Consider the following 19,828-nt stretch of genomic DNA (forward strand, 5'->3'; position numbering starts at 1 on the left):
TGCTAAGAGTCTGGACTAAAGCGGTGCATAGAGAGGAAAAACAATCAAGAGTTAAAAATCAGCAGGACTTAGCGGATGTAAGTGATAAGAGTGCATCAGGAATCTAGGGTGACTCCCAGCTGGCTGGGTGAATGGTGGTGCCATTTGCCAAGAGAGGGAACAGAAGAGGATGATGAGGTATCACTTGTTAAGTTTGAGCTGCCTTTGGGATATGGAGATGAAAATTTCCAGTAAGCAATTAGATAGCCAGATGTTGAGCTTTGAAGAGAAGTTAGGAATTGACAGCTACAGCATACAAAAGGATAAGATTGAGTGAACTCCTTGAAGGAGAAAACAAGGCCAAAAAGCGAACAGCTTCGTGGCAAACCTTTCTGGCAGAGAATAGTTTACAGTCTTGGGCAGATTTCATATGAAGGCTGGTAATGTTTCCAGATTTAACTGTACATCATCGAGACATTATTTGTGTAAATCGTAGTGGCTCTGTTTTTAGATTCAAGTGGGAGTCCGTTCTGCAGGCTTTGTTATGATTTTAGGGCCTCACCCCACAAATAAATACTGCCCAAGGTGCCTATAGGAGGACTTGTGGGAAGGCTCTCAGCAGCGTATGGGGGAACAAAATGCCTCCTGTACATTTAGTGGCTTTGCTCCCCATCTGTCTCCCCACCGCTCCCTGGCAGTTTTTCAGTGGAAAACTGAAAATTACCTGCTTTCAGAAGATGGGACTCTTGCTGTAGAAAAGAATGCCTAATTACTGTAGCACATTGCCTGACTAGTTCACTGGTGGTGCTGGTTCAGGGCTGCTGTGTGTGGTTGACAATTTGTGCAGTGCACATTTTGCACAATTGTACTTGTCAGTCTTGGTCATGATGGGGTGGTAAAGAATAGGAAAGTTTCTGCTTTCATTTAGCTACATTTTATTTGTCTCTGTAACTTTCAGAAGAGTTGACTGGCCTGGCAGGATTGATTTCCAAGCAAAGCACTTTAAAATTAATATATTGTCAAAATGCTATCTTAAAATAGAAATTGATATTTGTTTCAAAAAGGTTTATTAGTCTCGGAGATTCTGAATTCACTTCTGTGAAACTTGGTAATGTGATCACAGAAATCCACAGCTACTGAAGAAGGGCTGTGATTCCATGAACTTGAGGGTTAGGTCCCTTTGTTTCACTTAGTAATCTGGAGAGCGAACCTCCGACATGTCACTAGTCCCTTCTTTTTTGTTGGCAATAATTGGCCTGTTATGTTTCCTTAAATTCTTGACTGCTTAGTCATCAGTTATGTGTATTACATATTAAAAGATTGCTATGACCAACTTCAAAAAAAAAAAAAAAGTTTCCCCTTGTCTCTTGGTTCTTACCTAAATGTTATGCCTCAGAAACACCCAGGGAGCTTTTTGAAGGGGAAATAAAAAAAAACCGCCTACGTTCCCAAGCCCACACCTAACTGAACTCTGAGTCAGTAAGTCAGGGAATAGGATTCCAGAGATTTTGACTCACAGTGTGGCTTGAAAATGCTATTTCTCTTACAGTGCTTGTGTTTTAAGAGATATTTCACCTCACCTCCATTTTTATTGTCTCCACCTTTAGGTCACAGTAAAGCTGTTAGGGACATCTGCTTTAATACTGCAGGAACACAGTTCCTCAGTGCAGCTTATGACAGGTATCTTAAGCTCTGGGACACTGAGACAGGTAAGAGCTCACTGATACTAATCCATATTTATCTTAGAAATTAGCATTGATAAATGAAATAGTGTGAGTGGTCTTCTGTGGCAGATGATGCCATCTGTAACTGCTGATTCTCATACCACCATCAACTAGTATCATAAAATGTAGAGTTGAAACTCAGCTACGTAAGTAGCTTTTTTACTATGAAACTTTGTTTCCATCAAATACAATTTATAAAGCAAACGTGCTGATAGACAAGCAAATCTGAAATCTTCCATAGACTATTTAATTGATTTTTGTTCTCTTCCATCACGTAGCACACAGCATTGCACATAATGGAAGCACAATAAATGTCTGATGAACAACATTAAATTTAATTGCCCACATTGATTAAAATAAGTCAGTTTACAGGCCCATAGGCGAGTTGGTTTTATATATTCACAAACATTAATTGCATCAGTACGTTGTGGCCAGTATGGTTTTGTATAACCATCTTTTGTCTTACTGAGTTTTAAGGGGAAAGGTAATAGCTCATATTTATTGAACACTGTTTACCAGGCATTGTGCTGTGCACTTACGCCCAGTATTGCATTCAATTCTTAAAATATCCCTATAATTATTCTTATCATTCCTATAGACGAAGAAACTGAAGCTTAAAGAGGTAACTTTTCCAGAGTCACACAGCTAGTAAATGGCCGAACTGGTTTCAGCCAAGGTGTAATGCCAAAGCCCACACTCTTAACCCACGGTGGCTCTCAACTCCGGCTACACATCATAATCATTTTATCTATTCTGCAATTGATGATTCACTTTTGAAAAATTTATTTTTAATCATTAAGAATCTGTGAAAAGGAACAATGTAGTTTATAGTAAAGAACAAGCAGGCTGCCCTTCCCCAAAATTTATTAAGCAGATGATCTCTAGATTTTCATCCCAGGGTTTATTTTACCTACCTTAACTTGAGTCTTTGGTTTTAGGACAGTGTATATCAAGGTTTACAAACCGAAAAGTGCCCTATTGTGTCAAATTTAATCCTGATGAAGATAAGCAAAATCTCTTTGTAGCTGGCATGTCTGATAAGAAGATTGTGCAGGTAAGTCTTTTCACAGTATTTTAGTAAGATTTCTACAGCTTATGTTGTATTAGGGGATGGAATAAAGAATATTAACTTGTTTAACGCTTGCTGCTCTTAGGGACTGCTAATGGGCTATTTTTAGTAGAAAACAGTCGGTCGTAAAAAACATTATGTTAGAGATTTTTTTCTTCTTCACTTTCCATGGGTCTGATATCTCTTTATTTTCATAAATCTGCTCCACTTCTGGGTGTTTACCTCTTGTCTTGTTTGATGTACAGTGGGACATTCGAAGTGGAGAAATTGTTCAGGAGTATGACCGGCATTTGGGAGCCGTCAACACCATTGTTTTTGTTGATGAGAACAGGAGATTTGTGAGCACATCTGACGATAAGAGCCTCCGAGTTTGGGAATGGTGAGTTTCTGTTGGTAGAAAATCTGATTCATATATAAATAGCAAGCAGTTTAAAAATCTGTAGCCAAAGAAAGACCAGCCTTCGTACATACTATGCAACCATTTGAAGATTTTCACAACTGTGATCTCTGGCTTGCCAACCAAACTGTTGTAAATATTTAAGTATCCAGAATATGGAAATAAAAATGTAGACCTGCTACCTTTGATAGTCTTGGGACAGTCTAACCAAAGGCTATATGTTTGGAGTCATTTTTCTTGTATTGCCGACAAGTTTATATTGTTTTGACTTAGATTCGTTAGGTGCTTTGCAAAATGACCGATGACATAGGGCCCACAAATGTATAGACTGTATTGTTCACGGCTGGGATTGAGCATTAGATCCTGGCCTCAGAGCCAACCCAAAGAAAATATTTTAAAACATCTTGATTTTTTAAATGTCTGTATTATGATTATTCGGTACTGAAAATTGCCCCATGTCATCACCCATCGTGTCCTGCTATTCATAGCCCATACTGGGAGAAAACAGATGTTTTATTTGGAGAATATATTGGTTAATTTTGCTTTCCCAGAGAAGGGGAAAAAAAAAAAAACAAAAAACCAAAACACTTTTCTAAAGTCAAGAAATACTAACGCTAGTTTCACTCAGTATCATAGGTCATGTTTTATAATTTCCTTACAAAGAAATGCATAATAATCTTTTTGTTAAAATGAATGTTTGGATGGAGCCCAGGTTGTTTTTATAGTCAGTTAGGAAGCACAGCTTAACCGTGGTTATGGCCTTACAGGGACTAGAAAATGTGACTTCTCACCACAGAAGTTGTTCTGCTTTAAGAAGTGGGAAGCCCTGAACTACAGCCAGTAGTTTCCTCCTGAAACTGAAAACGGAGTCCCTTTGGGGAGCTGAGCAGGTCCCTAGCCACTGTCAGGGAAATTTGAGTAATTGAAGGTTTCATGTAATTTAACTGCAATTTCTCCCACACTCACCACCAGTACACCCCTTCAAATCACCCCCATTTCATGGGGAGCTGACTTCATACTTTATGTATAGTTTTTATGTCATCCTTAAAGTACATGCTTTGAGACCCTCTTATAACTAAGATCTTTCTGTGGAAGTGATGTTACATGCACAGAATCTGACAGTTCGATTATACTTAAACTTTCAGATGTTTCTATCTTCAGATAGTATTTCAGCTTTGTTTTAAAACGTGGATGGTATAAAAGAAATGGGTAAATATTTAAATGATGCACCAGTTACAGGGCTCTAAGAACACTTGTGTGTGTTTTCTAAATGACAGCATTGGTCAGCACATATTTTCATTACATTAAGGGGTGAGCTCAGCATGTTTCTTGTTTTCCCTTCTCAGAGCTGAAGAAATGCTCCTAAGAGTCCTACTACTGTTTCATTATAAATGATGACATCCTTAGACTTACTTCAGTTTAATCCCCATTTGCTAGTGGAGCCTTCCTCACAATCCTCACACGAGGATAAGTGCCTCCCATCTGTGACCCCACATAATGCTTTGCTTCCCACCGCTTTTCAGTGCTTGTGTATTTGTTCCTCTTCCCTGACAAGTTCCCGACCGAGAGAGACCTGTGTCAGCCGTGCTCACGGTGTGTCCCCAGTGCCAGCACAGTGCCTGGCATGCCGTATGCACTGAGTGTCTAAGGGAGTCGTTACTGTCATAGTGATTAATGACGCTGCATCTATTGAGCCCTTTCTGTGTGCCAAGCATCCCAAGCATTTTGTGTGAGCTCTTTCATTTCATGTGCAAAGTAGTTTTCTGGAATAGATATATTTGCTATCCCTGTTTTTATAGATGAGGAAACTAGTATAGGTTAAGTAATTTACCCCAGGTTCCATGACACATGAAAGGCCAGAATTCAAACCTGTATTAAACTTATTCCAAAGCTTAAGGGTTTTTTTTTCCAGTTCTATTAAGCTAGAATTGACAAATAAAATTGTAATATATTTAAAGTTTATAACATAACGATTTGATATATGTGTACCTTGTGAAAGGATTCCTACCAAGTTAGCCCATCTACCACTTTACAGTATTTTAATATTTACCTTTTTTGTTTGGTAAGAACACTTAGGTTCTATCTACTCTCTTAACAAATTTCAATTATACAATACAATAACTATAATCACCATGTTCTACATTAGATCTTCAGACCCTATTCATCTTACAACTAAAAGTCTGTACCCTTTTACCAGCCTCATGTAGTTCCCTATCCTGATCCAACCATCTGGCAGCCACCAATCTACTCGATTTCTGTAAGGGTTTGACTCTTGTTTCTTTTTTTTTTTCTTTTTTAAGATTACACATATAAATGATAATATGTAGTATTTGTCTTTGTCTGGCCTATTTCACTTAACGTAATGCTGTCCAGGTTCATCCATGTTGTTGCAAATGGCATCGTTCCCCTTTTTAAAGGCTGAATAATACTCCATTATATATGTAAATACCACATTTTTTTTATCCATTCTTTCACACCTCGGTTGCTTTCCTACCTTGGCTATTGTGAATAATGCTGCATTGAATATGAAAGTACAAATACCTCTTCAGGGTAGTGATTTCATTTCCTTTGGATATATACCCAGAAGTAGTATTGATGAATCATATTGTAATGCTATTTTAAATTTCTTGAGGAATCTCCTTGCTATTTTCCATAGTAGCTATACGCACCAGTTTACATTTCCACCAACAGTGCACAAGGGTTCCCTTTTCTCCACATCTTCACCAGCATTTGTTGTCTGTCTTTTTGATAATAGCCATCCCAACATGTAAGGTGATATCTCATTATGGTTTTGATTTGCATTTCCCTGATGATGAGTGATGTTGAGCACTTTCTTGTACCTGTTGGCCATTTGTATGTCTTCTCTGCGAAAATGTCTGTTCAGGTCCTTTGCCCAAGTTTTACCTGGGTTACTTGGATTTTTGATAATAATTGTGTGCGTTCCTTATATATTTTGGATACTGCCCCTTATCAGATAATGTGGTTTGCAAATATTTTTTGCCATTCCTTAGGTTGCCTTTGCATTTTGTTGATGGTTTCCCTTTGCCGTATGGAAGCTTTTTACTTTGAGGTAGTCCCACTTGTTTATTTTTGTTTTTGTTGCCTTGCTTAAGGTTAGTCTAATCCAGAAAATATTTGCAAAGACCGGTATCCAGGAGCTTCTCTCCTGTGTTTTCTTCCAGGAGTTTCAGGTTTTATGTTCAAATCGTCAGTACATTTTGACTTGAATTTGTGTGTGGTGTAAGATAGGGGGTCCTGTTTCATTTTTTGCATGTGAATATCAAGTTTTCCCAACACCACTTATTGAAGAGACTGTACCTTCTCCATTGTGTATTCTGTGCTCCTTTGTCAAAAATAAGTTGATTATATATGCATGGATTTATTTCTGGGCTTTCTGTTCTGCTCTATTTGATCTGTGTTTTTATACAATACCATCCTGGGTTTTTTTGGTTTTTTTATACTAACGGATTATTACTTCTTTTTATTGCTTTTAGTTTCATTGTTCTACTTGTTGTTCCTCTAATTTTTGAGTTGCACATTTAGATTGTTGATTTTCAGTCTTTTTTTCTTTAGGTTTTTTTTTTTTAATTTACTTAAGTAATCTTTTTTTTTTTTATGAAATTTATTGTCAAATTGGTTTCCATACAACACCCAGTTCTCATTCTAACAGGTGCCCTCCTTGATGCCCATCACCCACTTTCCCCTCCCTCCTACCTCCCATCAACCCTCAGTTTATTCTCAGTTTTTAAGGGTCTCTTATGGTTTGCGTCCCTCCCTCTCTGACTTTTTTTCCCCCCTTCCCCTCCCCATGGTCTTCTGTTAAGTTTCTCAGGATCCACATAAGAGTGAAAACATAATGGTATCTGTCTGTCTCTGTATGACTTATTTCACTTAGCATAGCACTCTCCAGTTCCATCCACATTGCTACAAAAGGCCATATTTCAGTCTTTCTCATTGCCAAGTAGTATTCCATTGTTTATATAAACCACACCTTCTTTATCCATTCATCAATTGGGCTCTTTCCATAATTTGGCTATTGTTGAAAGTGCTGCTATAAACATTGGGGTACAAGTGCCCCTGTGCATCAGCACTCCTGTATCCCCTGGGTAAATTCCTAGCAGTGCTATTGCTGGGTCATAGGGTAGGTCTATTTTTAATTTTTTGAGGAACCTCCAAACTGTTTTCCAGAGCGACTGCACCAGTTTGCATTCCCACCAACAGTGCAAGAGGGTTCCTGTTTCTCCACATCCTCACCAGCATCTATAGTCTCCTGATTTGTTCATTTCGGCCACTCTGACTGGCGTGAGGTGGTATCTCAGTGTGGTTTTGATTTGTAGTTCCCTGATGAGGAGTGACGTTGAGCATCTTTTCATGTGCCTGTTGGCCATCTGGATGTCTTCTTTAGAGAAATGTCTATTCATGTCTTCTGCCTATTTTTTCCCTGGATTATTTGTTTTTTGGGTGTGGAGTTTGGTGAGTTCTTTATAGATTTTGGATATTAGCCCTTTGTCCCATATGTCATTTGCAAATATCTTTTCCCATTCCATTGGTTGCCTTTTACTTTTGTTGATTGTTTCCTTTGCAGTGCAGAAGGTTTTTATCTTGATGAGGTCCCAATAGTTCATTTTTGCTTTTAATTCCCTTCCCTTTGGAGATGTGTCAGGTAAGATATTGCTGCAGCTGAGGTCAGAGATTTTTTCCTGCTTTCTCCTCTAGGGTTTTGATGGTTTCCTGTCTCACATTCAGGTCCTTCATCCATTTTGAGTTTATTTTTGTGAATGGTGTAAGAAAGTGGTCTAGTTTCATTCTTCTGTATGTTGCTGTCCAATTCTCCCAGCACCATTTGTTAAAGAGACTGTCTTTTTCCATTGGATATTCTTTCCTGCTTTGCCAAAGATTAGTTGACCATAGTTTTGTGGGTCCAATTCTGGGGTTTCTATTCCATTGGTCTATGTGTCTGTTTTTGTGCCAATACCATGCTGTCTTGATGATTACAGCTTTGTAGTAGAGGCTAAAATCTGGGATTGTGATGCCTCCCACTTGGGTCTTCTTCAATATTACTTTGGCTATTCAGGGTCTTTTGTGATCCCATACAAATTTTAGGATTGCTTGGGGCGCCTGGATGGCTCAGTCGGTTAAGCGTCCGACTCCGGCTCAGGTCATGATCTCGCGGTCCGTGAGTTCAAGCCCCACGTCGGGCTCTGTGCTGACCGCTCAGAGCCTGGAGCCTGTTTCGGATTCTGTGTCTCCCTCTCTCTCTGACCCTCCCCCATTCATGCTCAGTCTCTCTCTGTCTCAAAAATAAATAAACGTTAAAAAAAAAATTCAAATTTTAGGATTGCTTGTTCTAGCTTTGAGAAGAATGTTGGTGCAATTTTGACTGGGATTGCATTGAATGTGTAGATTGCTTTGGGTAGTATTGACATTTTAACAATATTTATTCTTTCAATCCATGAGCACGGAATGTTTTTCCATTTCTTTGTATCTTCTTCAATTTCCTTCATAAGCTTTCTATAGTTTTTAGCATACAGATCTTTTATATCTTTGGTTAGGTTCATTCATAGGTATTTTATGATTCTTGGTGCAGTTGTGAATGGGATCAGTTTCTTTATTTGTCTTTGTGTTGCTTCATTATTAGTAAGAATGCAACTCATTTCTGTACATTAATTTTGTATCCTGCGACTTTGCTGAATTCATGTATCAGTTCTAGCAGACTTTTGGTGGAGTCTGTCGGGTTTTCCGTGTATAATATGTCATCTGCAAAAAGTGAAAGCTTGACTTCATCTTTGCCAATTTTGATGCCTTTGATTTCCTTTTGTTGTCTGATTGCTAATGCTAGAACTTCCAACACTATGTTAAACAACAGTGGTGGGAGTGGACATCCCTGTCGTGTTCCTGATCTCAGGGGGAAGGCTTTCAGTTTTTCCCCATTGAGGATGATATTAGCTGTGGGCTTTTCCTAAATGGCTTTTATGATGTTTAAGTATGTTCCTTCTATCCTGACTTTCTTGAGGGTTTTTATTAAGAAAGGATGCTGAATTTTGTCAAATGCTTTTACTGCATCGATTGACAGGATCATATGGTTCTTATCTTTTCTTTTATTAATGTGATGTATCACCTTGATTGATTTGCGAATGTTGAACCAGCCCTGCAGCCCAGGAATGAATCCCACTTGATCATGGTGAATAATTCTTTTTATGTGCTGTTGAATTCAATTTGCTAGTATCTTATTGAGAATTTTTGCATCTGTACTCATCAGGGATATTGGCCTGTAGTTCTCTTTTTTTGCTGGGTTTCTGTCTAGTTTGGGAATCAAAGTAATGCGGGCTTCATCGAATGAGTCTGGAAGTTTTCCTTCCCTTTCTATTTTTTGGAACAGGTTGAGAAGGATAGGTATTATCTCTGCTTTAAATGTCTACTACCATACTGTTTTGATTACTGTAGCTTTGTAATATGGTTAAAATCAGGAAGCCTGATGCCTCCAGCTTTATTCTTTCTCAGGATTGCTTTGGAGTCTTTTGTTCCATACAAATTTAAGGATTGTTGTTCTAATTCTGTCAAAAATGCCATGGGAATTTTGATAGATATTGAATCAGATCTGTAGATTGCTTTGGGTATTATGGACATTTTAACAATGTTAATTCTTCAGACCCATGAACATGGAGTATCTTTCCACTTATTTATGTCATCTTCAGTTTCTTTCATCAGTGTTTTATAGTTGTCAGTATACAGGTCTTTTAACTTCTTGGTTAAGTTTATTCCTACGTATTTTCTTGTTTTTTGATGCTACTATAGATGGGATTGTTTTCTTAATTTATTTTTCCAGTAGTTCATTGTTATTGCCTAGAAATGCGACTGATTTTTGAATGTTGAATTTGTATCGTCCAACTTCACTGAATCATTTATTAGTTCTAATGGTCTTTTTTTGTGTGTGAAGTCATTAGGGCTTTCTATATATAATATCATGCCATTTGCAAACAGAGACAGTTTTACTTCTTTTTGATTTGGATGCCTTTTTCTTCTTGTCTGATTGCTCTGACCAGGATTTCCAATACTATTATGTTGAATAGAAGTGGTTAGAGGGGACACCCTTCCTGATCTTAGAGGAAAAGCTTTCGGCCTTTTAGAGTTAAGTATGATGTTAGCTGTGGGTTTGTCACACATGGGTACGTTCTATATATGCCCAGTTTATTGAGACTTTTTATTATGAAAGGATGTTAAATTTTGTCAAAATTTTTTGCATTTGTTGAGATTATCATATAATTTTTATCCTTCATTTTTGTATCTCATTTATTGATATGTGTATGTTGAACCATCCTTGCATCCCAGGAATAAATCCCACTTGATCATGGTATATGATTCCATTAATGTACTGTTGAATTCAGTCTGCTAAAACTTTATTGAGTATTTTTGCATCTATATTCATCAGGGATGTTGGCCTCTAATTTTCTTGTAGTATCCTTGTCTGGCTTTGGTATCAGGGTAATATTGGCCTTATAAAATGAATTTGGAAGAATTCTCTATTTTTTGGAAGAGTTTGAAAAGGATTAATATTAATTCTTCTTTAAATGTTTGGTGTAACTTACCAGTGAAGTCATCTGGTCCTGGACTTTTTTTGTTGTTGGGAGGTTATCGATTACTGCTTCAACCTCCTTAGTCATGTTCAGATTTTCTACTTCTTCATGATTCAGTTTTGGTAAATTGCATGTTCCTAGGAATTTATCCATTTCTTCTAGGTTTTCTAATTTGTTGGTATATAATTGTTTGTAATAGTTTCTCGTGATCCTTAGTGTTTCTATATTATCAGTTGTAATGTCTCTTTTGAGTTTTTCTCTTAGTTTAGCTAAATGTTAATTTTGTTTCTTTTTCAAAAGAAAAACTGCTTAGTTTCATTGATCTTTTCTGTTATCTCTTTAGTCTCTAGTCTCTTTCCTATCTGTATCTATTTAGTCTCTTTTCTCTCTGATCTTTGTTATTTTCTTCCTCTTCTAACTTGGACTTAGGTTGTTCTTCTTTTCCTAGTTCCTTCAAGTGTAAAGTTAAGTTGTTTGAGGTTCTTCTTGCTTAATGTAGGTGTTTATCAATATAAACTTCCCTCTGGTTTTTGCTGTATCCCATAAGTTTTGGTCTGTAGTTTTTCTGTTTTCATTTGTCTCAGGATAGTTTTGATTTCCCTTTTGATTATGTCTTTGACTCATGTTTTGTTTAGTAGTGTGTTGTTAATCTCCACATACTTGTACATTTTCCAGTTTTATTGTAATTCAGTCTTCTTAAAGATATTAAGACTCTTTGTAGCCTAATATATGATCTTTCCTGGAGAATATTTCATGTGTACATGAGAAGAATGTGTATTCTGCTGCTGTTGGGTGGAATGTTCTGTATATGTCAGTTAGGTCTATCTGGTCCAATATGTCATTTAAGTGCAATGTTTCCATATTGACTTTCTGTCTGGATGATCTATCTATTGTTGACAATGTACTGAAGTCCCCTGCTATTACTGTATTGCTATCTATGTCTCCCTTCAGATCTGTTAATGTTTGCTTTATATATTTAGGTGCTCTGATGTTGGGTGTATAAGTATTTATATTTGTTATATCTTCTTGATGAATTGACTCCTTTATTATTATATAATGACCTTTCTACTACTGGGAATTTTTATCTTAAAGTCTACTTTGTTTCATACAAGTAGAGCAGCTACCCCTGCTTTCTTTTGATTTCCATTTGTATGGAATATATTTTCCATCCTTTCACTCTCAATCTGTGTGTGTCCTTAAAACTGAAGTGATTCTCTTATACGCAATATTGGGTCTTGTTTGTTTGTTTTGTTTTTATCCATTCAGCTAACCTATATTTGTCTAAACTTAGTCCATTTACAATTAAAGTAATTATTGATCGGTAAGGACTTACTAGTGCCGTTTTGTTCATTGTTTTCTGGCTGTTTATTCCTTTCTCTCCTTTATTCCTTTCTCTCTTTCTCTCTTGCTTTATGATTAGATGATTTTATATAGCAGTATGCTTTGATTTCTTTCTCTTTCTCTTTTGTGTATCTGTTAGAGGCTTGTGCCTTGTGGATACCCTGAGGCCTACCTAAAACATCCAGAACCTGAATTAATTATATGGCTGGACAGTTAGATGAAAGAAGGATCTGGTGGGGACAGAAGATAACTTGCATCCAGTCTGATTAGTTGGAAAGAAACAGAAGTGAGGATCAGTGTTGCTACAAAGACAAGTAGGCATCAAAAGCACCTCCGGATCCCCAGCACCCTCCTTCACCACATACAGCTGTCTCTGAAAGGCAATTACTGGTGCTACTGGCAGCTTCCTTGGGAGAGAAAGGGAGGCCCTGGCCACCTCAACGTGAGAACTGATCCCACCAATAGGAAAATTATTACTCTTATTACTAGGAAAATTGAAATTACTATTACTATCATTCAGACGGCTGGTGTTTGCCAAACTTGCACACCCTAAGCCTGCTAAGAGTAGCACAATGATACAAGCAGACTAAAGGAAACTTGGTTTTCTTAAACAATACTAAATTATTACGACTAGCAGACAGTTTTAAAGGAGAGTAAGAGATTATAATTAGATATGGAGCAGCCTGTGGTATGCTAATTGCTAAACGAGTGAGATGTCACCGACATGTTTTCTCCCAAAGGTGTTTATTTTGTTAAAATATTTTTGGAAGAAAATTCGACAGAGGTTGATCCTCCTGTTTATCTTTTATCTTTACAATTTCATGGATTTTTGTTAAGGTTTTTTCAGTGATACCATTTCCAGACTGAAGATGATTGTAAGATGTAAGTTACTAGCTTATTACACTGAATTACAGTTTCTAATTAGAAAATAGTGTTGTGTTTATTAAATATAACTATGACGGGGCGCCTGGGTGGCGCAGTCGGTTAAGCGTCCAACTTCAGCCAGGTCATGATCTCGCGGTCCGTGAGTTCGAGCCCCACGTCAGGCTCTGGGCTGATGGCTCAGAGCCTGGAGCCTGTTTCCGATTCTGTGTCTCCTTCTCTCTCTGCCCCTCCCCCGTTCATGCTCTGTCTCTCTCTGTCCCAAAAATAAATAAACGCTGAAAAAAAAATTAAAAAAAAAATATAACTATGCCTAGCAGGCATTTTTGCTAGCAGTGACGAGGTCCACAGAGTACTGAGACTCCTTTCTTAGTCTACCACTCATTGTACCAAGATTCCTTGAAAGAAGGGATCTACCTACATTTTTTTTTCTGTTTACTTTTAGTAAAACCTTGATTGATCTGAACCTAGACTATGGTTAATTTAATTTAGAACTGCTCCTGTGTTTTAATCCATGTTACCGATGATTTTTGGTAATAATTTTATATGAGGAGAGACAAATGGTTGAGCCTTTTTCAGACTGAGGTTCTTTTCGATACATTTGAGTCATTTTAAATGTGACTTCTCATTGATATCTTAGAGGTATAAAGCATTGGAAATTTGATAAATGATACTATTTCCCAGGTTACACCTAAAAATGTTTTCTTCTAACCAAGACCCTCCTAGAAGTTTATTTATTTTTGAAAGAGAGAGACAGACAGAGCAAGGGGGGGAGGGGCAGAGAGAGAATCCCAAGCAGGCTCCACATTGTCAGCACAGAGCCCAATGTGGGGCTCAAACTTAAAAACTGTGAGATCATGACCTGAGCCGAAACCAATGGCTGGACACTTAACTGACTGAGCCCCCCAGGCATTCCTGCTCATAGAAGTTTTGTCTAATCATCTGCTTCTTTTGGATGGGTAGATAGATGGATAGAGAAAATTCTTAAAGCAAATTAGTATTCTGATTATTGTTATTTTCCAATTAATCAAAGTTTGGGAACTTGCACTATAGTTAGAAATTGATATTGCTGCTTTATATCTGTGTTCTTCTTCACACTACGTTTTCCACACATTACCTGTAAGAAACATTCCTGGTCACTCATGAAAAGCAACGAGCCCCAAATCCCTCAGAATTACTAAAGAATTCTTCATGGAGAATTTTAAGTGGACAATATTAAAAACAAAACGGCATATGGAAATTGTCATGGTTCTAGATCTAGGTGTGACTAGTTTGGCATTTTTGTTGTTTTTGTTTTATTCTTCGTGTCACTCACATAAGAATTTTTTAATGCATTTTCTCCCCTGCATCATATGCATCTAGAATCCTTCACATGTAAACTGAAAATAGAAGATGTCCAGGTACCAGGCCCTTAATCGCCCTTTCCCATGCAGAAATCTCATTACTTCTGGATGGGCCCTGCCTGCTTGCAGATCCCCGTGCAGTTTCGCCTACCATCCACTTGCATTGCTGAAGGCTCTTTTACACTCTCACCTGTTTGCAGAGTAGCACGTTAAGGCTGACTGGCAGGGAAAATACGTCCCTGTAGGCTTGCCTCAGACATCTTGCTTCTGCCCACGGTGGTACATTTTCAGATGAACTCATCGTTAAAGAACTCTAGTCACAGATTTTTTTCTGACATAAAACTCAAAGTTTCAGTAGAACTGGAAAACCACGAACTGTCATAATTCTCATGGAAAGGCATTTGTGAAGTGAAAGATCTGTAATAAGCAACGGGATGCCATTTTGTGATTTTCCTTCCCCCTGGGAAGTTTCATGAAAGGTTCATTAAATATATAATTTCAAGAATATCTCTTTAGTTTCTGAGACAATTCTCCTAAAGATACTTTTTAAAAATTACTTTTTGGGGCGCCTGGGTGGCGCAGTCGGTTAAGCGTCCGACTTCAGCCAGGTCACAATCTCGCGGTCCGTGAGTTCGAGCCCCGCGTCAGGCTCTGGGCTGATGGCTCAGAGCCTGGAGCCTGTTTCCGATTCTGTGTCTCCCTCTCTCGCTGCCCCTCCCCCGTTCGTGCTCTGTCTCTCTCTGTCCCAAAAATAAATAAAAAACGTTGAAAAAAAATTTTTTTTAAATTACTTTTTCTGATAAGCTGTTGTTAAATTTTAGGGACATCCCTGTGGATTTCAAGTACATAGCAGAGCCTAGTATGCACTCAATGCCTGCAGTGACTTTGTCTCCAAATGGTGAGTCAGTAGGTAGAATGTGGTTTTAATGTGTTTTATGAGCCTCTAAGACAAAGTGTGATTTCTGTCTTCAGAAGAACTTTGGCCATTCCCTCCTAGGGCAAGTCTGTCACAGGGTCGTACTTGTATAAGGAAACGTTTTCAAAATTGGAAATAATCACTGGTTTTCATAAGTGAGTCACTTCACCCATTCTCTTGTTTTTTTATACATAAATAAATAAGCAAGCAAGCAAACAAACTGAATTCTAGCTAACACTGAGCATCTTAAGGATTTCTATCTGAGGATCGGGTTTTGTTTTTGTTTTTTTGAGAATTCTCCTTCCGACAGAACCGTGTTCAGTCATTTAGTGATTTACTGTGAGTTCTTTCTCTTTCAAGGGATAGAAAATTTTGATCTGGTTCCCCATAATAAAAATACTTTCGTAATTTACCATAAAAGATTTTCTCAGGCAAAATAAAAAAGATAAATCCGTCTAATACTATTTTCTATTCAATAATGCATTGCCTTTTAAGTATAAGGTAATTTGCACTACAGAGATACTGTGACAGTTTACTGATATAATTATAGCTCTCCATGAGCTATAGAGGATCTGATGTTTGGGCAACACTCATCAAATCACTGTTAACTCACATAGCTCCTGTGAATGTAGAGCAAGGAAGAAGAAAGAGGCAAGAAACAGTTTTTGCTTCCATCAAGGAGTCTGCCACAGGCAAATCAGTGATCACTTCTGTCAAATGCCCTATGATTTTTATGAGAAGAGCAACCTAACTGGGTTCTGCTTTGATAATCATATTGTATACTTGTCACATTTGTCACCCTGTGTCTACATTTTATGTATGCATTTTTAAACTATCCATCACAGATATCGTGCCCTGAACAAGGCTATTTACCCTCTCAGACTGAATACTGTTAAGAGCATTTCCTTAGTTAATAATGTCTGCAAGTTCCCTAGGATGCAAAAAGATAGGCTCTCGAGGCTTTGGTGAGTCTTGGGTAGATAAAAGCAACTTGGCCTTCCAATACAGTTTCTATAATTGTTTAGGGATACATCTTTTTTGAATAATTTTATTTAATAATCCTAGGTTTTCTCACCAAGAGGTAATCTTTCCTTTTCCCGTAATTAACATAGGTAAATCTCTTTTCCTCCATGGTTCTGTTGGACTTAGTCCAAGTTAATTTTATTTAATAAAATTTTACTTGAGTTCTGTTAATGCTAAACTCAGAATTTCTGTGTATCCTTATATAGGCAAAAAGAAGCTTTTATATGGAGAGTACTTAATGATACGGGATTATATGCACAAAATCCATTACTTTATACATAAATCCCTCTTGTCAGCAACACATTTGTAATACCTTACAGACAGTATAGTAAATTCATTTTCCTATTGTTGTAAAGTGGTTGGTAACAAGAGAATATTAATGTCTGAACATATTTAAAATAAAGTCTTTTTAGAATTTCTGGTCTTGGCTCTAAAATGTCCCATTTCTTGAATTTACAGGGAAATGGCTAGCGTGCCAATCGATGGACAACCAAATCTTAATTTTTGGAGCACAGAATAGATTTAGATTAAATAAGAAAAAAATTTTTAAGGGCCATATGGTAGCAGGTTACGCTTGTCAGGTGGACTTTTCGCCAGACATGAGGTAAGTTTAAATCTCCTGTATTCTCATATTCAAATAATGATGATATGACCTACCGTTGTACAAGTAATAACACTTTAAAAATCACTCCCACATATGTAATTGTATGAGAACTGTGCAGATTGTCACAATGCCTGCTGGAAAGGCAAGAGCAAGCTATGAAAACTACATTTGGCTTTTTCAAGTTCTGTACTGTGTCTCCTTATACTGCTTGGTCCTGTGCCTTTAACCACATCATAAATGCCTATCTATAAGGCAGTGCCTTCTTGTCTCTCTGCTCTTCTAACAAGGCTAGCCAGACTGTGATCACTCTACTGCTGTAGATCGCTCTACAGCAGAATTAATTCTGTATCACAGTGTTGACATGAACAACATCACGGCAGCCTTTGTGTTGAGACCTCAAATCCAGCTCTTGGCTCTTTCTAGGCCGCACTGGATTTGCGGAGCCCAGGTGGAGCCTTTCTTGGAGTTAAACTCTGCACTCATTCCCCTATTGTCAGCTAAAATATATAGGTACAAGTAATTCTGAAGTCTCTGCAACCTTGTATGTTTAGGCTAGGAATTGACCCCTCTGAGTCAGTCTTAAACATTTTCAAAAGACGTTGAAGCCAGAAAATAACCATGAAGGTGGTCGAGTCTGACTCTGGTAGAACCGGTGTTCGCTGGCTCTGCGTGAAGCTCGTTTCCCTGCACTGTTTCTGTCTAGAGAGTGATTTAATACTCCATTTATTGTGGCCCCTGGGTTTCCATAGTTAATAAATTTCCAAGTGAATGAATTTTTAATTTATTAAATAACTTCCAAGTTAATAAATTTTGACTCATAGATTGGTAGCTCAATGGGGAGATTTTTTAAGTAGAAGTTTAAATTATAGACTACTTTATACTCTACCGTGTTATTCTGAGTATTGTATATTCATATTGACTTTTTTTTTTTTAATGTTACAGGGAAAAAGATGAACTCTTTCTCTGTTCCTTATCCACTTTAAGGTGTTTCAATAATTTGAACTTATTTTCCTTCCCATTCTAGCTATGTGATTTCAGGAGATGGAAATGGAAAATTGAATATCTGGGACTGGAAGACCACAAAACTCTACAGTCGATTTAAAGCTCATGATAAGGTGTGCATAGGTGCAGTGTGGCATCCTCATGAAACATCGAAAGTCATCACATGTGGTTGGGATGGTCTCATTAAATTGTGGGATTAATGAGATTAATCCTTATCTAGGGTCATTTTTGATCCAATATCATATTTAACTATATTTAATTATTAAATGTGTTAGATGACAACTTGATTTACAAATTATGATTTCCTTACATGGCCTTATGAAGTTGACCCATTGTTTAAAAAAAAAAACGTTTCTTGTAAATTTGTCTCCTATAATTTCATTGGCAATTTCATTTATAGATGTTATTTATACAGAGAATGACCACTGACTTTCCATTTGGTGAGGGTTATTGTTGGCAGGCAGTTGGGGTTTACCCTGTCGATATACTGAAAGGATCTCTCTCGAGTTGAGGAAGAATCCCTGGTGGATTTGGGATTTTAAAGGAGGTAATATAACTAATGACAAATAATTCTGAAAGGCACCATATGTGTACCTCTTCGACAAAAAGGGAAGTAAGGAACAGGGATGATATAATTTAATGTGAATGTGAAAGGATAAAACCACCCACAATTATTGTTCCCATTATTTTTGGTGGGTCAAGTTCAAATCTTTTGGATTCAGGAGTTCTGCTATTTTTTATGGCATATATTGTGTGTTTACTTGTAAGCCAGCAATCTTCTTTAACTGCAGATATTCCTCTAATTATTAAATGATGGAAAATAAACAGTCCAGAGTTCTTTCCTTGGCTTTCTTCCTGATCAGTACAGACAGGACTATATATATAATCAGAGAATTATGTTATTTTTGAAGGTGACACTCAAGAGGATGAGTGAAGACTTTGAATTTTATTTGTATTTACTGTCTGTAAGGACCTGGCTACACTTTCAGAAATCAGGGTCTCCTAGGTCATTGATTCATAGATGTTACTACTGAAATACTCCTCATAGGAGACAGGGTATGAGATCATCGTCCAAAATGTCACCTTGTCATTTCTTTGAAGTTGTATGTTTTATCTTCAAAATTATTCTGATCTTGCTCGTGGATATAGTCAACAGAACTTTTTAAGATCAGAAAAATGTTTAACTCCTTTCTACATCTTTGAGTAAAATTGCTACTCCAAGAAGATGGCTAAGGTTCCCCAGTTTGAGAAGCAATAACTGTGGTTGGTTGGTTTAAAAAAAAAAACTTTTAAGTTTCAAATTGTGGAATCAAGATAGCCTCTCGAATACAGTAGCTAATAGCCCTTTGGGTGACAAGCCATTTCTTCTGGTTTAGTACAAATCTCTATAATATATTTGTACTTTGAAATATTTCAGTACCACGCTTACAAAGAACGGTTCATCGTGGCTCAGAGTGCCGACGTGGAGACCAAAATCATGTTGAATGTGGATGTCCTAAGGGCATTAGCTCGGAGTCCTGGGCTATCAATAGCAATTCATGCTCCTTGTGCTTAGAACTTCCATTTTTAAAAAGTAATTTCTACAAAGACCTGGTATTGATGACCTGGTACTAGAGCCACACATAAATAAATCCCAAAGAAGAAAATGGAAAAAGAGAATAAAAATGGTAGACATGTTATTTTTGGACACACAGACACTCAGAGAAATAAGAATACACTGCCTGGCTGCTACACTGCCTTTCTGTATCTGCCAGGAAGGGTGGCTGCCATTCCTGAAGAGGAAGGAATTCACACAAGACCTTTTCTTCAGTCCCAAGCCACTGGTTTTAGCAAACGTGAATTACTGAAATGTGATGGGACAAAAAGAATTAATCCATACATTTAAACTTTGATCTTGTTCAGCATCAGTATTGTGTACGTCACAAATCATAATTTCTAAATCTGGGTTTATTTTATTGTGTTTTTGACTGTTTC

General features: G+C 37.4%; 1 protein-coding gene across 1 annotated transcript in view; it reads left to right on the top strand.

Annotated features, from left to right (window-relative positions):
• Positions 1-19,180, top strand: part of CDC40 (cell division cycle 40) — a 60,445-nt gene extending 41,265 nt beyond the window's left edge. Inside the window, exons 10-15 of the mRNA XM_040474365.1 lie at positions 1,587-1,688; positions 2,642-2,757; positions 3,018-3,151; positions 15,131-15,207; positions 16,708-16,852; positions 17,877-19,180. Coding sequence (XP_040330299.1) covers positions 1,587-1,688; positions 2,642-2,757; positions 3,018-3,151; positions 15,131-15,207; positions 16,708-16,852; positions 17,877-18,054 — 752 coding nt within the window. The 3' untranslated portion in view covers positions 18,055-19,180. The remainder of the gene's footprint in view (positions 1-1,586; positions 1,689-2,641; positions 2,758-3,017; positions 3,152-15,130; positions 15,208-16,707; positions 16,853-17,876) is intronic.
• Positions 19,181-19,828: the final 648 nt, after the last annotated feature.

Source organism: Herpailurus yagouaroundi, unplaced genomic scaffold (genome assembly GCF_014898765.1).
Source record: "Herpailurus yagouaroundi ecotype Mexico unplaced genomic scaffold, PumYag 139, whole genome shotgun sequence".
NCBI lineage: Eukaryota > Metazoa > Chordata > Mammalia > Carnivora > Felidae > Herpailurus > Herpailurus yagouaroundi.